Source organism: Camelus ferus, chromosome 5 (genome assembly GCF_009834535.1).
Source record: "Camelus ferus isolate YT-003-E chromosome 5, BCGSAC_Cfer_1.0, whole genome shotgun sequence".
In the NCBI taxonomy this organism is placed as follows: domain Eukaryota; kingdom Metazoa; phylum Chordata; class Mammalia; order Artiodactyla; family Camelidae; genus Camelus; species Camelus ferus.
Window position 1 is genome coordinate 97,507,293 of NC_045700.1, and position 18,814 is coordinate 97,526,106.

Below are 18,814 nucleotides of genomic sequence, written 5' to 3' on the forward strand. Positions count from 1 at the left end.
TCCCACCATCCTGGGGCCTCCTCAGCCTTTGGCCAGAGCAGGTGAAGTGCAGTGAACCCCACAAGTTCCCTACTCCCCCGGCCGTGGGTGTTGCACATGTGGATGTGAGTCCTACGCTAACCACCCAACAGCACCCTGTTCTCCACCCTTTTGGGGTTTCCACCTGCGACGGCTGGAGGGGCCCGCTTCCCAGGGAACTTGCCAAGAGTGTTGCCAAACTCAAGAGTTTGTCAGTCGACAGGTGTGGTTGTGATCTGCATTTTCCTTGAGTAAAACTGAACTCCCTTCCCCTGTGTAAGGCACATGTGCATGTGTGTGTGTACGTATAACATGTGTGCGGTGTGTGCGTGAACTGTCTGTCTTATCCTGCTCACTTCCCCCTTGTGCCTTTGACCCTGCTCTTTCCCTGTTTATAGAAGATCTTTCTGTAACTGGAGTAATAGCCTCTTGCGCGATGTTGCAAATACTTTCCCCCTTGCGTGTGATGACTTTTTTTTGCCATGCTACAGGGTTTTCCCCAGGTCACACAGTTGAACGTCCCCGTTTCCTCTTTAATGGTACCTTGTTCCAGCCTGTGTTGGGAAGGCGTCCCTGCCCCTCCTCATGTCTTGTTGGGTTGGATTTACACAAGCATGAGGCAGGAGGTTTGAGCCCACCCTAATGCTTTCCAAATGGCTGTGTGGTCCCCACACCACTTGTCTGTCTCCCCACTGTAGCTCCATTCCTGTCTTTCCACGTGCTAGTGCCGCTGTGGCGACTACCACGAGGTTTAGCTCTCACAAAGCTGTATGTCTTTCACTTTCTTTTCCAGGTTTTCTTGGCTGTTACTTGCCTGTTTATGTTTCCCTATGAACTCTGCATTTGCAGAAACGTGGGTTTTTATTGGGATAGTGTTAAATTTGTAAATTAGAAAAAGTTGGCGTCTGGGTGGTGTCAGGTCACCCTCACCGAGAGCACCAGGCCCCCGGGGTGAGCGAGCTCTCGTCCCGCGGGTTTGCAGTTTTCTCATTAAATTTACACCTCGGGCACATTATCTCTTCTGTCGCTGTCGTGGACGGAATGTTCCCTACCACCTTTTCTTCTGGCTGGTCATCGTTTGCACGTGTGAGGCCGTTTACTCCTGGTGGTAGTTTTACAGCTGCTCCCGGACTCGAGGCTCTTGTTGCTTCAGCACTTGTCCCACAGAACCTCTTGGGCTTTCCAGGCAAGAGAGGCCGCATCCCTGCCCAGCCTGAGCCAGGCTTCCCTTCCCGCTCTCTCCACAGCCACGTGAGCAGGACCCAGGACCTTTCTTAGAGCTTTCTCATTCTTTAATTCCAACAGAACAGAACAGGGAAGTGTGGGTGGACCCCTCAGTGGGGCACGTGCCCCCAGGTCCCCCACAGCCAGCTGACCCCAGTCATGCTGTGCTGGATGATGTGTGGCGTAAAGGCCACGGGGAGTGGTGGGCTTGGCTGGAGGGTGTCTTATGGAGGGGACTCCTGCATCCTCCCCAGCACCCCAGAAGGAGCCCACTCGAGGACCCTTTAAGTAGCACCATGGATGGATGCCCAGAAGTGCGGGTAAATAGGGTGACGCCAGGGCCCCCAGGACGGCCTTGGTGGGGTGACTCCAGCTCTGCCACTCCCTCACTGCCTGACAGACCTGGGCACGTGGAGGGTGGAGGGGAAGCAGGCAGATCCGGGCCCCATCAGCTTTCCTCCAGGCCTACGGGAGCACCAGGCCCCAACCTGGTGCATTTCCCTGTGTGCCCCTCGAGGTGTGTGCGGAGTCCTCTGGCCTGCTCCAAGGCAGAGTCTCCAACCAGGACCTGGAGCCCCAAGTCCAGGCATCAGGCGCCCCTGGGAGGCAGTGGGCGCCTGGTGACTCTTGAAGCCTGACCCCCACCCACCTGCCCCCACGCCCAGAGGGAGGCCATGTGTAGGGGAGGGGTTCAGCCAGCTCAGCCCCAGCCTGGGCCTGGAGTCCTGGGTGAGGCTCTCCCCTTGCCCATAGGGACAGTGACACCTCCTGCCCCCAGGTCACTGCAAGCATTAAAATGAGAGCTAGGCGGGGCTGGCAGGTGCAGGGGCTGGTCACCCTGGGACAGAGCTCAGCCCCTGAGCCGCCCGAACTGCTCCTCCCTCCACTGCACCTTCCTCCAGGGAAGGCGCTGATCCCCGGCTCTTGGCGGAAGGTCTAAAGGACTCAGGTCAGCGGAGGAAGCCGGTCAGAGGGGCCAAGAGCAGTGTCCGTCCTCTGTCCTCAGAGACCGGGGCCCCTGCAGGCTGTCGGCTGATGCCCTGCGACCTGGGGAGCCTGGCCTGCCCGGGAAGACGATGGTGGCGTACTCGGTCTGTTCAGGTACACAGGGGGCAGAGGGCTCCGGGGTCTTCTCTCGCCACTGGAAGTCCAGCTCCCCGTAGTCCACGGTGAACACCGGGGCGGCAGTGGAGCCCTCCTTCTTGGGGAGAGGGGAAGGAGGGGTCACCGGTCTCCGAGTGGCCAACACGCGCGCGCGCGCTCGCACACACACACGCACACGCATAGCGGGGCAGGGCCAGCCACCCCGCCTCAAAAGGTGCCACCGCCGGTGGGGGCGTGGCTACTCTGGGGCCACTCAACCCGGCATTGTCGCCCCGCCCACCCGGCAGAGTGGCCCCCCTCTCCAGCGAGGTGCGGCGGGGCAACCTCGCGGCAAAGGGAACGACACTCACCCGAGGCTCGCTGTCTTCGCTCCTGCGGGTGCAGGCCCCTGCAGAGAAGCACACGAGTCAGGGAGCCTAGGAGGCCCCGCAGTCTTAGGGGTGGGGCCTCTGGGGTCCCTGCCCCCGACCTTCAGCCCAGGGAAGCGTACCTCGCCTTCCGCCCTCCCTGTCCGCCCCGAAGGTCCGGCTGGGACCTGCGTGGTCTGGGCCCTCGGCTGCGTGGGTCCACCTGGCTTGCAGTGCTCCCGGGGCCGAGCCCGCGGGCACCACACCCACCCACCGCCCGGTTGGTGCAATGAGAACTGCGGGGGTATGGCTGGGACCAGCACCCAGGGGCGCACAGCACGTTCTCAAAAATTGCGGGAGGAGTGCGTCATTTACCGGAGAGAAGACCTCCCAGGGCGGCCTGGCTGCAGCAGGTTAAGACCCGCCTGCGGTCAGCGCGGCCCCACCCCTCCATCCTCTCAGGCCGGCAGAACAACCGCGAAGAGGACCAGCGACCGGCGCTGGGGGCGCTGGCGGTCAGGGTGCCTGTGTGCTTTGGGGCGGCGTGTCCGCAGCCGTCCCCAGGTGGTCAGGCTGTGGCTGTCACCTCAGGCGCCCAGCGGTTAGAAGAGCCTTCCGTGTCCAGCAGCCTGAGGTGCAGCCTGAGGTTACTCAGCCTTGGGAGTCTGCCTTCCCAACTCCCCTCCCCTCTGACTCCTCCTTGAGAGCAGGCACAGGTGAGGGGCACGGTGAGGTCTCTGAGGGGACCCGGACTGAGGCCCAGCCCAGCCCCTCCCTGTGGAGGGGGAGAGCCAGCTGGAATGGGGAGGAGGGTGAAGGAGGGAGCCTGGTGGGGCAGTGTTGGGGGCTGGTGGGCACTACCTCGAGTGGCCCCGAGGAAGACGGCAGCCAGGACCCAGATCAGCAGCAGCAGCAGCAGGACCCCCAGCAGGACACTTGTGATGCCAATGACCAGGCCCTGTAACTGGCCTTCAGTCCTGGGTGGGGAGCTGGGGCGCTCTGTGGGACTCAGCTCCAGGACTCTCTCTGGGAGGGTGGTAAAAGGACAAGGACTTAGTTGGGGACCCTGGGCCCTGCTGTCTCCAGCTCCTAACCTGCACTGACCAGGCTGGCTCAGGCCTGCCCCTCCCTCAAGGACAAGTGCGTCTGGGGGTGCTTCCCATTGCAGAAGGCCGGGACCACGAGTCACCATGGTCCTGGTTGTGATAGAGCGCCCTCGAATGGCCACCCCTGCCCACTATGCCCCATAGTCAAGGCTGCTCCTGCCACCTGCCCGGACCCTTCCCTGCTAACACCTGCCCTCATGGACTCACTCCTGCCCTAGGATCACCCCTGCCCTGAGGGAATCCCACCTCAGCCCTTGGAGACTCACCCCAGCCCTGAGGGACCCACCCCTGCCCTGGGGGGCCACCCCTGCCTTGGGGTCTCCATGCCCGCACCTGTCACTGTGAGCTCTGCTGGGTGGCTCTCGTTGATCTGCGTCTTGGGGGGCAGGTAGATGGCCCCGCAGAAGTAGACACCGCTGTCGTTGCGCTGGGCAGCGATCACACTCATGTGGAAGTCTCGCCCGTTGGGCAGTGGCGTGACGCGGAAGCGTCTGTCCCGGGCAGGCTGGCTGCGGTCCTCGGGGAAGGCGGCCAGCTTGTCCGTCTGGTTGCTGGGGCTCATGCGATACCAGTTGAGGAGGAAGTGCTCAGGTTTGCTGGAAAAGCTGCAGGTGAAGGTGGCGTTTGCCCCCTCGGGCACGGTGAGCCGGGCTGGGGAGAAGGTGAGGGGGCTCCAGGGTCTGCTGGGGGAGTCTGAGGGGAGAGAGCGCAGCAGTGGGCGGTGAGGAGGGGGTGTGGGGGCAGCTCCCCCCTCCCCTCTCCTCCCACATCCCTGCAGCCTGCAGCCCTGTCTGAGAGGAAGGTTCTGCAGTGCCTCTGCCAGGGAGCCTGCCCCTCCTCCTTGCATGCCTCCCAGCTGGGGTGCTCACCTCTCACCCAGCAACTCCACAGTGGACTTTGTCCTTTGACTGCACCCGAGACCCAGAGCTGGGGCTGCACCTGGCTCCCATCCCCCAGCCCCTGGTTTCTCACTAGCAATGGTTGTAGGGGCCTTCACGCTTCCCTCCTTGAATCCCAGTGGCCAGCTCCTGCAGGCCTAACCCCAGCACTCCCAGCCCCAACATCCTTGGTCCTGCTGGCGCTGGGCTGGTAGATGGGAGGGTACCCAGGTGGCTGGGCTGGGCTGGTGGGGGCATCCTTGGAGAGCCCAGCCCCAGGCAGTCTCCATCTCAGGACAAGCTCCGAGCTGAGGCCTCTCTGGGCACTGATGATTGGGCAGCGTAAGTCCCACCCAGTCTTCTGCCCAGAATCTGTTGACTGGAGCTCAGAGGCCAGCAGGGCCTTCGCCCCTGATGTGGACAGGAATGGAGGCCCGGTCAAGCCTGGTTCTGCCCGCAGGCCCGCAAATGAGGCTGAACAGGACGGGCATACTTACACACTTGCATACAGCCATACTCATGCATGAGTGTGCATGCCCTCAGAGGCACCCCACATGCAGTCAAGTCCAGCTGAGGGCCACGCAGGCACCGGGACCCCACGTGTGGCCAGACACACCCTCGTGGGTTCTACCCCTGCGGCCAGCTCATGCTGGGAGCTTGTGCCATGGTCCCGGACTTGCACAATGGGAAACTGAGGCTCAGACAGAGGAAGCAACAGGCTTGAGGCTGACCTGTCTGGACCCCACACCGTATCTGCAGCCAGCTCCTCTCAGACCCCTGCTGTGTGGCCTGAGCCTGGGGCCTGTGGGCCCTCACCCAGCCCGCTGTCTGGTCCCCCAGGCTGGGGGTTCTGTGGCCCCTAGGGAGTGGGCCTCTCTGTGCAGGGCGAGTGGTGGTTCACATCTCTGCGGAGGGCCTGTCCCATTGGCGGGGAGGGGCAGGTGCATCTGGGAGGCCAAGGAGGCCTGGAGGGTGGCCGGTGCAGGAGGGGTCCTCCGGCCTCAGCAAGGCCTCCTGCCTGGTGGAGCCTGCATCTGCTCACCCCTCCACTTTCCTGGGGTGACACAAACTGGCGGGGCCCTTTTCTTATTTGTGATGGTGGGTGCAAACCACACAGATGGCACGCCATCCTGGGGTTCCCGTCGGCAGTGCCAACACGCACCTTCATACGTTATTCAAGAGGCACACACTTGTGTTTAGAGAAAGTGGGATGTGTGTAACAGTACAAGTTGGACACAGATTTTGCAGAAGTTGTGCGTCGGCACTGGTGCGCCAGACCAGAGAGTGCTGCTTCTCCCTGGCCTGGCCCGGCTCTGCACGTGGCCCCTTGGCCGGCGTGTGCCCGCGTCTGGGACAAGAGACCCAGGGCACCTCGCAAATATCCCAGGAGTCCCCCCGTCTGGGTGGCGCCGCCCCACCCCTCCACGTCCATGCCACCACCCGGGTCCAGCCTGCCAAGGCGTCATATGAGCCCTCCTTGACCCTAGAAGCTCCCTGGGGGGCCATGAGATGCAGCCCCCGAGTGGACAATTGCTGACAGACCCTGGAGCCCCGTCCTTGCCTTGCTTGGAGGGGCCCTGCTCGTCTTCAGTTCAGGACTCATCAGCCCCCCACCCCCAACCTAAATTTGTGACCTTTTGAGCCACTTGTTCATTTGCTCTTTTGGTGAAGTGCCTCTCACAGAATTTGAACTTGACCAGCAGGGACCCTGGGCTACCTGCATCCCTGACCCGGCCCTCTGCCTGGGTTTCCACACGGCCACCCTCTGTTCCTGCTCGGGCCCTGGTGACTCCAGGTCCCTCCCAGTGGCCCTGAAGCTCTGCTCCCTCTGGACCCCATGGCCTCCCTGCCCAGACCCCTCCTGAGACTCCTCCTCCCAGCACAGTCCCACCTCCATCTGGATGCCCGTCCCCTGCTCCAATCCGGTCCTCGCAGGGTGGTCAGGGGCAGGGGCTAGACTCGGCACATGTGGGGCCAGCCTGAGACACAGACACACGTCAAGGATAATGTCTGTGGGGCAGCATGAGAGGGCAGCCTCTCACCTTGCGGTCGCTGGGGATCAAACTGACCAGACAGCATCCTTCTCTGGGAAGCCACAGGGTGCCTGGCTGTCAGGGGCTCCTGGCCCATCCAGGGTGCAGAGCCACAGGGGGCACCCTCACAGGGCACCCAGCAGCCCTGGGATGGAGAAAGACGGGCTTCCTGGAACAGGAGCCGGAAACGCCGTGGGGAAGCCGGGGAAGAGCACAGGCCCAGAGACCTCGGGGCGAGGGTGCCGGTTGGGCCGGCTCTCTGCTTCCTGGAAGCAGGTGGGACAATCAGATGAGACCTGGGACCTGTCAGCCTTGGCCCGAGAGGTGTGACAACAGAGCTTCCTCCCGAGGCTGGGGACCAGGATCCCGCTTTATCTCTGTTGTATGAATGTCTGTGAATCTTTTCTTATGTTGTTTGTGTAATTGGAAGTTCAACTGTTGTCTATTTACCTCATAGTGGAATGTCAGTGAGGGTCCCAGGCCTTGCTTCTGTTTGAGGAGTGAGTTGAGGGCCCCGGCAGGGTCAGGAGGGAGAGACCCTGTGAGTATAAAGGCAGCGCCAGCCTGGCTCCCACGGCCTCAGAGTGGCCTCACAGACAGCGTTTCACAACTACCACCTACCACCTGATTTAGGCAAGACCCACCTGTGGGTGCTGGGAGCACCTCCCGGCGGGCTCTTCGGTCCCTACTGTGGGTCTCTTATTCAACACAAAGGGAAAGATCACTTCCTCTCCTTTGCAGGGGACCTAGAGGGAACGATCCCGTCAGGGAGACTTCCATGGGTGCTCCAAGAAGGACCAACACGTCTGTGACCTCCCATGAACAAATGCCAGACACACCAGATGGCAGGTGCCTGAACACCTGACCTGGATCCTTTGCGGATGCCAGGGCCGGCAACAAAAGCAAATGCAGACACGTGGGACCACATCTAACTAAACAGCTTCTGCTCTTCCAAGGACACCATCAGAAGATGAAAGGGCAGCCTAGTAAATGGGAGAAAATGTTTGCGAATCATATATATGATAAGGGGTTCATATCCAAAGATAATAGAAAATTCTTACAGATTAATAGCAAAACCCCCAAACAATCTGATTACAAAATGGGCAGAGGAACTGGAGAGACACTTTCCAAAGAAGACACCGACGGCCAAAAGGAACATGGAAAGATGTTCACCATCGCTAATCAGCAGGGAAACACAAATGAAAACCATTGGTCAGAATGGCTGTCCTCCTAAGGACCACAAATAACAAGCGTTGGTGGGGATCTGGAGAAAAGGGAACCGCTGGGCACTGTTTTGGGGAATGTCAATTGGTGCAGCCACTGTGGAAAACGGTATGGAGGTTTCTCAAAAACTAAAAATAGAGCTACACTATAATCCAGCAATTTCACTCCAAAGAAAATGAAAACACAAATTCGAAAAGATACATGCACCCCATGTTCATAGCAGCACTATTTACAGTAGCCAAGACATGGAAGCAACCTAAGTGTCTATCAACAGACGACTGGATGGCAGAAAGGTGGTATATGTGCACAGTAGAATGCTACTCAGCCATAAGATAGAATGAAGTTTTGCCTTTTGCAACAATATGGGTGGACTTGGAGGGCATCATGTGAAGTGAAATGTCAGAGAAAGACAAATACTGTGTGATATCACTTGTACGTGTAGAATCTGAAAACAAAACAAAACAAGACAAAAACCAAGCTCGTGGATGCAGAGAATAGACTGGCAATTACCAGAGGTGGGGGTAGGGGACATGGGTGGAGGTGGTCAAAGGCACAAATCTCCAGGTGTAAATGAATGCATACTCGGGGACAGAGCATGCAGCTCAGGGGCCCCGGTTCATCACACTGTGCTGCGTATTTGAAAGGAGCTAGGAGAGGGGATCTTGAAGGCTCTCATCACAAGGAAGTTTTGTGACTGTGTACGGTGATGGTATTAGTGGACTTATTACAGTGATCATTTTGGAACATATACAGATATCAACTCATTACACCCTATATCTGAACCTAATATGTCAATTTTACCTCAAAAAATCCTAATGCCAAGCCTTTCCATATCTAAAGTAAAACTGGGATTTGATTTAAAAATAAAAAGGAAGGCCGGGGCCAGCAAAGACAGAGGTGGGTCTGCTGCAGTTGAGGACAGTGACGTCTGAATGAGGCAGGGGGGCCTCGACTTGGCTCCAGTCAGGGAAGGACAGCCCAGCCTGCGGGCTGGCTTGGGACGCAGGGGCATCTGATCTCTGGGACTGTGTGAAAGCCACCGTCCGGGTGTTGGGAGAGCCATCTGTGAGTGACGCTCAAGGGACCAGAGAGGGAGGGCTGTGGCTGCACGTTCCACACGTTCAGCAGCACCCCAGAATGAGACCTACTTGGAAACAGGGTCTCTGCAGGTGTGGTTAGTTGAGATGAGGTAAGGAGTCTCTGGCTCCTTCATGACTGTCCTGTAAGAGGGACAAGTGGACGGGCCCACCTGCGGGGAGGACACTGCGTGAGGATGGATGGGGATGGGTGAGGGGTCCACACCGAGGAGCATGGGGCGTCACCACAGCCACCTGGAGCTGGGAGGGGACTGGGACAGCGGGACCCTGTGACCCCGAGGTCCAACTTCCAGCCTCCAGGCCTTGAGACAGCACACTTCCGGGGGCTAAGCCGCCTGAAGTGTGGGATTTGCTGAGGCAGCCCCGGAAAACTAACGCAGAAAGCCAGTGTGCCACTCTGCATGAATGGTGTTCACTGCTGGGGTTTTGTAACTTTTCTATATGTTTCCAGTATTTTTCAAGATTGTAAGGTGAAGAAAATAAACAAGACAAGTCTGACTTCAAGAAATGTGTCCTGGGCTATGCTGGACAGTTCTTATAAGTGATCTGATGGAATGCTCATGACCCCATAAGGCACTACTGTCCCCAGACTGCAGGTGGGGAAACCACTGCGCAGAGAGGTTAAGGGACCCGCCAGAGGCCACAGAGCTCACAATGGCATCGACTCCGAGTGGGCTCAGGGCCGCCCCTTTCACAGCCTCCTTTACCCGGACAGGGGTTGGCTCACTGCTGGGTTTGGGCTAACTCACAAAAACCTCACATACATAGGAGGGGCCAGTGTCCGTGGAATGACCGAAATAATAAACACAGTGAATAAATTAGGAAGGGAATGGAATCAAAGTCCCTGCAGCCGGGAGGGCCCGAGTCTGGGCAAGAGACTCGGCAGCGGGGAGAGCTCTGTGCAGGTGGGGCTGCCGCCGGTGCCCATGTTACAGGTGGGGAGACTGAGGCAGGAGGCTGAGCTGAAAATCTTGCCCTAGATGTGAGCTGGTGCGTCTGGAACCAAAAAGCACATTGCGGGGCCCCGTTCTCATCTTCCCTTCTCTGGGTGGGGGTCTTGGGGGAGTGGCAGCCGAGGGTGAGTCACACCCCCTGTGCTTTGGTTCCTCCTCCTGGGGTGACATGCACCCCGTCTCCTCATCTCCACACCCTGGGCCCTGCCTGGGCTCCCCAAGGCTTGCCATGGGGCACCTTTGGGCCACGGAACCTTGGACCACTGACCCCAGCCCTGAGTTTCCTCATCCAACCTGAGTGGCCCACAGGCCTTCCTGAGAGTGAGACCACGTGAGGAGGCAAAGCGGGGTGGCTGGGGTGCTCCCACCCCGCTGACTAGGCCCCAGGACAGGCAGAGATCGTGGGCACCAGGACTCCAGGGAGGGCAGCCCTGTGGGGGTCAGGGTGCCCCTACCTCGTCTTGGGCCTACTAGGGGCCCTCACACCCCTGAGCTCAGTGAGAGTCAGAGGCAAGGCCCTCGGTCTGGCTGGGGACCCACCTTCCCCAGTGTTACCAGCCGTGCAGTGCAGTGGGAGCGGCCAAGGGTGAGGGCAGCCAGGGGGAGCACCGCTGCTGACCACCAGACTTTGACCAAGGGCCTGCAGGGCCTGCCCAGTGGACTGCCTTCTGGGGGCCTGGGGCCAGGACCCTGTACCAGAACCCGCTGTGGACGCCCGCAGCCGTGCCCTGGCACTGTAAGCCAGGGAATCTCATCCAGAACCCCAACTGGGGCCTCTCCAGGTCTCGGGGTGGGGGATGGTGAACCCTCTTCACTGGAACTGTTACACTTTTGACAGAATTAGAGAAACATCTCCGGGCCATCCAGCCTGTGCCCTCATGGAGCCAGGCAGTCCCTTGTGTGGCTGGTTCCATCCCCAGGAAGACACAAGAGGGGATGAAGTCTGGGGCTCTGGTCAGCCTGGCCCTGTTGTCCTCAGAGAGGACACGAGCTTCTGGCCGTTGGGACTCCCAGGAGGAGCCAGGACGCCCCTGCCTACTCCTGAGTGAGCAAGGGACTCAGCACCAGGTGAAGTGCCAGGTGAGGAGCCAGAGTCCAGAGAGGGCACTTCACCTGCCCAAAGCCACACAGTGCCCTGCCAGGGGCAGTGCTGGGCCTCGGGGGCCTGGTCCCACCCGCCGGGGGATGGAGAATGGGAGCTTTCTCCTCAGCCCTGACCACGTACCTAGGAGCCATCCTGGCCGCCAGCCCAGCTGCAGCACCGCCCAGACGAGTGGCCACAGTGCCTGTGGGGTCCCCATGCCCGGAGCGCCAGCCCGCCCGGCATGCCGCTCGCCGCCGCCTCCTCTGCTCCGAAGAAGTGCGAGCGGAAAGGAAGCTGTCCCGGGTCAGGTTGGAGGGCCACGCCCCAAGCCCCCCCTCCCACCACGTGGGCGGGAGCCGGTGGGTGGAGAGAGTGCGCAAGGGGTGGGGAGGGGGAGGTGGAAATACTCGGTATGGGAGACAGACTGAGGGAGAAGAGGAGGGAGGGTGGGACAGAACTGAGAGAGAAACAGATGAGGCAGATGGGGGAGGAGGTGGGCTTGGCTGTCCCACCATCTCAGGCAATTCTTATCTCTTTATTTGTTGTTGCCTCTCCCTGAGGCTGGGATTTGGCTGGGACAGGGTGCAGGGTCTTCTCCCTTCCCCAGCCATCCCCCATCCTCTCAGGGCTCAGGTCCTGGGGCCACAGTGTCTGGACCACTGCACTTGGCCACTGCTGGGGGGCTGGCAGTGGGCAGTGGTCAGCACCGCCACCCACAGTGGGGCAGCAAGGGTCTGCCTAAGCCCCAAGGCCCACCAGAGACCCTGCCCCTCTGGTCCTGCCTGGGGTGCTGGGCTCCTCCCCGTAGGTGGCCTTCGTTTGCCCTGGCCCTGCTGGCCCCCTGCTGATGGACGTTGGTGGCCAGCACCCCCTCCCTTCAGGAAGCCTCTGGGGGCTTCCGGGGCCAGCTTTCAGGAGGCCCCAGGTCAGGGGCAGCCACGTTTCCGGATTTTCCACTGTCAGCAGTTCCCCGACCACCTCCAGTGCTGGGGCTTAACCTGTAATGCACACCTGTCCCTCCAGGCTTGGCTCTCTCACAAATCCCCCTGCCTGGTCCCCTCGGGCTGGGGGAGGTCCTGGGGTCTCCAGGGGGCCCTAGCCTGGCTGCACAGCCCTGGACACTGGTGGAGTGATGGGGTTATTCGCCGCATTTCGTTGTGAGCGTCGTGTTATGATGAATGGAAAACAGGAGTGATGAAACTGCTGATATTAGCGGTGCGATGCGTAAGTCTCACCAGCTAACATGACAGAGACAGAAACCGCCTGACAGCTGGCACTGCAGCCCCAGCTCCGAGAGACACTCAGCGTTCGCAGTGAAGGGAAAACATTAAAGAAACCTGAAACGGTGGAAAAAGAGCATCAAAGATGATGTCTGCAGGCAAGGCATCGGCGGAGGAGGCTCCGGCTCTGAGCGGAGGGCCACTCCCAGAGCCTTAGCCACGGAGGCCGCGTGGGCGGCAGGGAGGGTGGGAGGGGGTCCCTACTGGCCAGGTGGGCTCTGTGGGTCCGGGGAAGGTGGATTTGGGGCCTGTGCCCGCCCTCTGCCCCTGGGAAGTTGGCCAGAAGGTGGAGGTTGCTGGCCTGGGAGAGGGTGAGGACTGCAGCTGACCCACATGACACCCCACCCAGACAGGTGTCTCCTGGCAAACCCACCCCGTGCTGGTGTCTGGAGGTGGGTCGGGGCTCAGCCTGGGGCTGAGGAGATGGGTCGGGTCAGGCTGAAGGCCTCCAGGTGCCCAGCAAGTCACACCCTGCGTGGACCTCGGCACCCAGCCCTGGGCTAGGTGTTGGTCCCTGTCCGTGGGCGGCATGAGGTACATGGGGTACATGGCTGTCCTCTGAGGACCAGGGCTGGAAGGGGCTGCGGGGAGGGTAGGAATGTGCTGTCAGACCCGGAGGACCTCCTCCTCATTCCGTCAGCTTGATTCGGTCTGCAGGAGCTCAGAGGGGGTCCACAGAGCAGGAGGTGGGAGGAAGTCCGGGCTGCATGGCCCCTCCTTGCCCATCCACCTCCCTCCATCTCCCCTCTGTCCCTCCTGACCTTTCTTGTCCCCTCTCCCTCCACGACCCCTCTCAACCCCTTCCCTCCTTCCCTGCTCCTGATTTTCCCTCCCCTCCTGGCCTCCTACCCCTTTTACCCCTCCCTCCCGCTGACATCCTTTGGGGTGGTGGGCTGGTTGGGGACCCCAGACTCGAGGCTGAAAGGGACACTTGGGCCCTTCAGAGGGTCGGGCTTGGCAGGGGGACATGGGAGGTGATGAGGGGCACAGGGACTGTGGAGGCAGGGGATGGGGAGGGCTGTGCACCCACCCTGGGGTGGGCAGGCCCAGGGGGCTCAGAGCTTGGGGAGGGGCTCAGGCGAATGGGGGGAGGGGCAGAAGTCCCAGGGCCACCCAGGACCAGCTCCCACTGCTCATCTGCTCACTGTCCCCCCACATACATACTGTCCCCACCCCACACTGCCCCCCCAAACACACCCTGTCCCACCACACACACTGTCTCCTCCTGCCCCTCCCTCATCACCCTTCATCAAGGACAGGATGGGCTCCCTGGTTGGAGGGAGGAGGGCAGGTCCCTTTCCTGCGTCCCCTGCTGGTTGCCCCCCCCCCCCCCAGTTGTCTCTGCCTTGCATCCTGGTTTCACCCTTCAGGTTTGGAAGGTTCCAGTCGGAGTCACAGCCAGGGCTGCCTGTCCCCCATCCCCGCATCTGACCCTCTGATATAACAGGCCCTGGGCTGGGGCCGGCAGAGACAACACAGGCCTCCCAGCTCAGTGGAGTCTCCGGTAAGGAAGGGCACGAGTGCTGTCACTGATGTGACCTCAGATGTGCTGGCAGGTATGAGTAACAGATCCCGCCCTGCACATACGGCCCAGCTTCTTTCAGCGATGAGGCTTCGCACAACCACCAACGGTATCACCATCAGGCCGCTGACACGGGGATGACCCACCCATTGAGGCTAGAGGTCCTGTGTCGTTCACTCATCTAGGGTGTGCTTCGTACCGCACAATGCAGCCCTGCGGGGCCCTGTGTCCTGCACTCTGTGTCACCCGGGACCTCCTGGACCCAGCCCAGCTCCCTCCCATGCTCTCCCTGCGACCCGTGATCTGGCCCCACAAAGTACCAAAGTGGACAACCGCTGGCCTGCGGGCAGGCTCTCATGCTGCGACCCCGCCAACAGTCATGCACATGTGTGTGTCTCCCTGGGCTCTGTGCTGGTGACAGTCTGGCTGCTGTCTGTTGAGGTCCCCCTGCATGGATTCGGGTTTGGGTGGCCCTGCCTGAGGAACCAGTGGACAGGTCAGGGTGGACCCAGCTTTTGTCCCGGGGACCTGCCAGGTGCCGTGGTGTCTGTATTTGCGGGCAGTGTTTCCACCTGGTGAACTGGCCACCACCCCCCCCCACCGGACATCTGCTCCCTGCCGGAATGACTGGACAAAGAGCAGGGACCAGCCAGTGAAGGAAGCAAATAGGCCCAGAGGGTTCTCAGCAAGGTGGTCCCGAAGCCTTCCTGGAGCAGGTCTGGTTCTTGGGGCCTCCCAGCCGCCTGGTTTGAGAAGAGGGGTCTAGAGTTTCCCAGGTGTGGCCTGAGCTGACAGCACACAGCATGGTGTTGGGGGGCAGGGGGGAGGGGACCCCGCCCCCCCCCCCCGCTCTCCCAAGGCAGAGTCCAAGTCAGAGTCAGAGGGAAGTTTTCATTCTAGGGAGAAACACAGGAAGCAGAGGGATCATCACCCCAAACTGCTTCTGAGGGGGTGCTGGTGACCTCTGACCCAGGTGGGGAGGGGGTGGAAACGGTGGCCCAGAGCACAGGAGGCAGCGGCAGAGTCACAGCTATTCTGAGGTTGGAACAGGAAATGGTTAATAGTGTTTGCAAATAAAAACTTTCTGCTCTATCCTGTTTTTGAAGCATTTCCCAGAAGTTAAAAAAGAGCGCCTAAATTATCTGTCCAAATTAAGGATCACATTAAACAACGTGAATGAAATATTTTCCTTATTTATTATGCGTAAGAACTAGGAGAGTCGGGTTGCTTGCTTGCTGGGGTACTGGGTCCAGGAGATGCTCACTCCCCATTTCCCAACTTTCTAGAATGCTGTTGGTGGTTTCAGTGTGAATTTTTATCTCAAATTTCCAAATGTGTGTGTGTGTGCCTACTGTGTTCACGTGCAGGGATGTGTATGGTGTGAATTTTTGGGTGTATGTTCATGTGTGTGTAGGTATCTGTGTGTTTTATGTGTATACGTGTGTGTGGTGTGTTTGTGTGTGTAAGGTTACGTGTGTATATGTGTCAGTGTGTGTTGTGTATTTATGACTGTGTGTGTGTATATGTGTTCATCTGTGTGTCATGTTTGTGAGTCTGTGTATGTGTGTATATGTGTTCATATGGGCTTACGCGCTCGTATGCGTGTAGGGCTGTGTGTATGTGTGTGTGTGTGTGTGTGAACATGTCCCTGACCTCTCCCACTGGACACTATTCAGGCTTCTTGCTGGCCAGTCACCTAGACAGCTGAGATGGGCCCCAGTGGGTGGTGGAGCCAGACTGACCCGGTTAGACATGCAGGAGCCCTTGCCCTCTGGGAGAGCCATGCTCGCCTGTGGAGGGGCAAGTCCCCTCCTTCTGCTCCCATGCACACCTGCTGGCTCCCCCAGAAGGTGCCCCACCTGCTGCCCCGGCCCTGGTCCGTCTTTCCCCTTCTGGGGCTGGGGGAGGTGCTCCCTCGCTTGGCTGCAGCTGGGCGGGACGCTGGAGAGAGGAGCTAGGGACAATGGGGACAGCCTTTAGGAAGAGACCCGGCTGGACAGAGGCACAGCCCCAGCTACTGGCCAGGACCACCCTCCTCCCTTCCCTAGCCTGCCTGCAGCCCCTGGACACACCCCTGGACTGCATGCCGGGGATCAGTACCCCCAGGGGCCACAGGGCCGAGGTCTGGGGAGGCGCCCCAAGTTCCTGGAGCTGCACCCCTTCTGCCGAGGTTTTTGGGGCAGGAGTGAGCACAGCATATGCTCTCTAATTGTCTGTCTGTCCTTCTGTCTCAACCTCTCTCCTGCGCAGACACTCAAGGTGGGGTCCTGTTGATGCAGCAAAGCTGTCCAGTCAGCTGGCCGGCTTCGTGCTGGACCCTGCCACTCCCCCGCTGTGCCGTCCTGCCTCCCAGCCCAAAGCTGGGGGTTCCTGGCCCAGCGTCACAGGGAGGAGCTTGGGAGAAGCAGCTAGGCTGGGAGGGGCACCCACTCTGCAGGAGACAGTGGGCGTGGCTCACTCCTGGCAGTGGGGGCTCCCCCCTCCCCAAAGCTGGGCTCCGAGGGTGGAGAGTCAGGGGGTGAGTGTGAGTGAGCAGAGCCAGAGGAGGGGGTCCTCTGGGAGGGACGATTGTGATGACCTGGCCCTGACGCACATTCTCCAACCCCATCCCGCCCTGTCCTGAGTCATCAGTGCCTCAGGGAGGCTGGTCCTGGAGCTGAGGGCAGTGGGCGGAGGGAGGAACCCAGACAGAAGGAGTTACTAGAGCCTGTCCTTGGAGGCACCAGCATCCATGCCCCTGCTCTGAGGGAGGGCCCCTCCCAGCCCCACCTCCAGGCTGGACGTTCACACAGGGGACCCACAGCTCCGGGACACACGCACATTCCGGGAATCATGGAGCCGTGTGTGCCTTCTCCTTACCCAGCGTCTCGCTGGGGAAGAACAGGGGACATTTAATGGCTGACTGATGTGTTCACTGACCTTGTAGGTGGCTTTTGCAGGGGACTTGGTTCACGGGTTTGGGGAGCAGTTAGATGGGCAGATGGATGGAGGCTGACTTCCGTGCGGTCTGCACTGCCCTTTAGAGGGTCTTCCGGGATAGACTGGAGGACGTTCCCTAGTGAAGAAGCAGGGGTGACTGGCTCCTCGCATGTCGTAAGGGTCAGCATTGCCACCAGAGACTGTTTTTGGATGACGGCAGTGAGTCATAACTTCCAGGCGCTCCTGTAAAGTCAGAGACCAGGTAGCAGTCCCTGGAGCAGAGGGCCCTGCACGGTGGGCCTGGCCGACAGGGCTGTGGTCCAGCCTGGGCAGAGTGTGGGTTCCCACACCCAGCGTGGGGTGGGCACAGCTGGGGCTCCTGCGCCCGGAGTAGAGCTGGGAGAGGGAGAGCTCTGTGGGGGCTCCTTGGACTAGGGCAGCCATGTCCCCTCAGCACCTTGCAAGGGCACATGACAGGACCACATAGGCCCCCACACATGGGCCCCCCCACACGGCCCTGGACTGACCAGAAAATTCAAGGCCTTAGAATTGCTGCGATCGGCTGGGTGATAACCAACAGCTTCCCAGAAAATGGTACCCTAAGATAACAGTGGCAGCTACAGGCTTGTTTCACTCTTGAACAAAAAATCCAGTAGTGAAGACTACTGCCATGTCCTGCCTGCTGTCTCTTGCACACAGTGGGGTGTTGCGCTAGGACCTTGCTTCAGACAGATGTCCGTACCCCTGATGAACAAAATGGCCCAAGAGAACCCCCAGCTAGATCCTTTTATCTATGTGGATGATTCCAGCATGAACTCCTAGGATGATTCACAGATACCAGCTGTTCCTAAGAAGTGGAAGAAGCATCAAGAATGCACCTCATTCACCCAAACACAATGCAATGAGTTGGAGGCCCTGTTTAACTGCAACATGTCTCCAGAGAAAAACATCTTCAGAGAAAACCTGCTTTAAAACTTAACCTACTGAGCACAACAGTAAAGACGGGGTTCAGGGACTGGCAGTTCAAACAAGAAGCAGCAGCAACAGAAATCACTGAAGCCATCAGACCAGATCCTTCCAGCCAAGAATGTGCCAACAGCATAAGCAAACCCTCGTTTCCCCCCACAGTTTCAGATTTCTGTAGCTCCCTCTCACTTCAGCCCTTAGGCTCTTTCAGTTGGGCAGGGGACTCTATCCTCACTAAGGTTCCTACAAGTGATGTCCAAATCCAAGACCCTCAGTTGGAGAGGCTAGTGGCCTCCGTCCCTGCTTTGTACTCTGACGCCTATGACATAGCCCAAATCACAGAAATGTAGTTTTCCTGATGAAGAAGAGATAGCCAGCTCTTCTTTCCACTCTCAGAATCAGTATCACTCACCAGAAAGGCCCTGTTAGAATAGAATTCCTCTCTTAGCATCTTTGCTGGTCCAGCTGTAGGTTATCTCCTGGGCAAACGTGGTTCAGTCTGACAAGCTGGAGCTTTGCAGCCTACAGCCTACGAGAGAGCCTAGAATTCCAGAACCCCTCCAGTGGTATGGTGGACTTTGGATCTCTCTGATCAAAGCACTAATGAATGTCAGATAGTATAGAAAAACCAGCTTGCATCTTGTACATGCCCCTTCCCTTTGTCTGCTTCTTAAACCGAGTACCTGGCTTAGTGTCACTTTGATTTCCACGGAAATGTTGTAAAAAGTAGAGTTTTCTCCAAGTATAGCTCAGTACTACACAACCAGCCCCACAACTCTCCCTGGAAAAGGTCTTTCTAGTCCTTGGACAGCCGACAAGCCACCAAAATTCCCTCTTCCCAAAACTGTCTTTGACTTTCTGAAAGAAGGCCAGCAGCCTTGGGGTTCATGCACTTTTAATGGGAGCGGTTATAAACTCATATTTGATTTTCAGTCTTTAGGTCTGGGATTTTCTAAAGGGTATTTTCAGTCAAGATTTAAGGGAAAATCACCATCACTATCAGTTTCACTGCAGTGTGAGTGCACATGTAGCGAGGACTGTAAGAGCTAGCAGAGGAAG

At 59.0% G+C, this 18,814-nt stretch overlaps 1 protein-coding gene and 1 pseudogene across 5 annotated transcripts; one reads left to right on the forward strand and one right to left on the reverse strand.

Annotated features, from left to right (window-relative positions):
* Nucleotides 1-872: 872 nt before the first annotated feature.
* On the reverse strand, nucleotides 873-11,337 carry PDCD1 (programmed cell death 1). 5 transcript variants are annotated; one of them, XM_014556845.2, is made up of 5 exons: nucleotides 11,210-11,337; nucleotides 4,133-4,492; nucleotides 3,555-3,719; nucleotides 2,697-2,734; nucleotides 873-2,440 (listed from the first exon to the last, which is right to left on the reverse strand). In XM_014556845.2, the coding sequence occupies exons 1-5, from the start codon at nucleotides 11,283-11,285 to the stop codon at nucleotides 2,210-2,212; spliced, it is 870 nt and encodes a 289-aa protein (XP_014412331.1). In that variant the 5' UTR covers nucleotides 11,286-11,337; the 3' UTR covers nucleotides 873-2,209. The 5 variants fall into 5 exon arrangements, with proteins under 5 accessions (XP_014412331.1, XP_014412330.1, XP_032336695.1 ...); XM_014556844.2 differs by having other exon boundaries at nucleotides 873-2,443; XM_032480804.1 differs by having other exon boundaries at nucleotides 873-2,443; nucleotides 4,133-4,404; nucleotides 11,210-11,290.
* Nucleotides 11,338-14,075: 2,738 nt separating this feature from the next.
* Nucleotides 14,076-18,347, forward strand: LOC102520907 (annotated as a pseudogene).
* The last annotated feature ends 467 nt before the right edge of the window (nucleotides 18,348-18,814 follow it).

Coding starts and splice junctions, on each gene's coding strand:
- PDCD1 (XM_032480801.1), bottom strand. CDS start 4,646: ATGCAAGGAGGAGGGGCAGGCTCCCTGGCAGAGGCACTGCAGAACCTT. Junction 2,735..3,554: donor CTTCCTCGGGGCCACTCGAG/GTAGTGCCCACC, acceptor GCTTCTCTGCAG/GGGCCTGCACCCGCAGGAGC. Junction 2,444..2,696: donor GCGAAGACAGCGAGCCTCGG/GTGAGTGTCGTT, acceptor CCTCTCCCCAAG/AAGGAGGGCTCCACTGCCGC.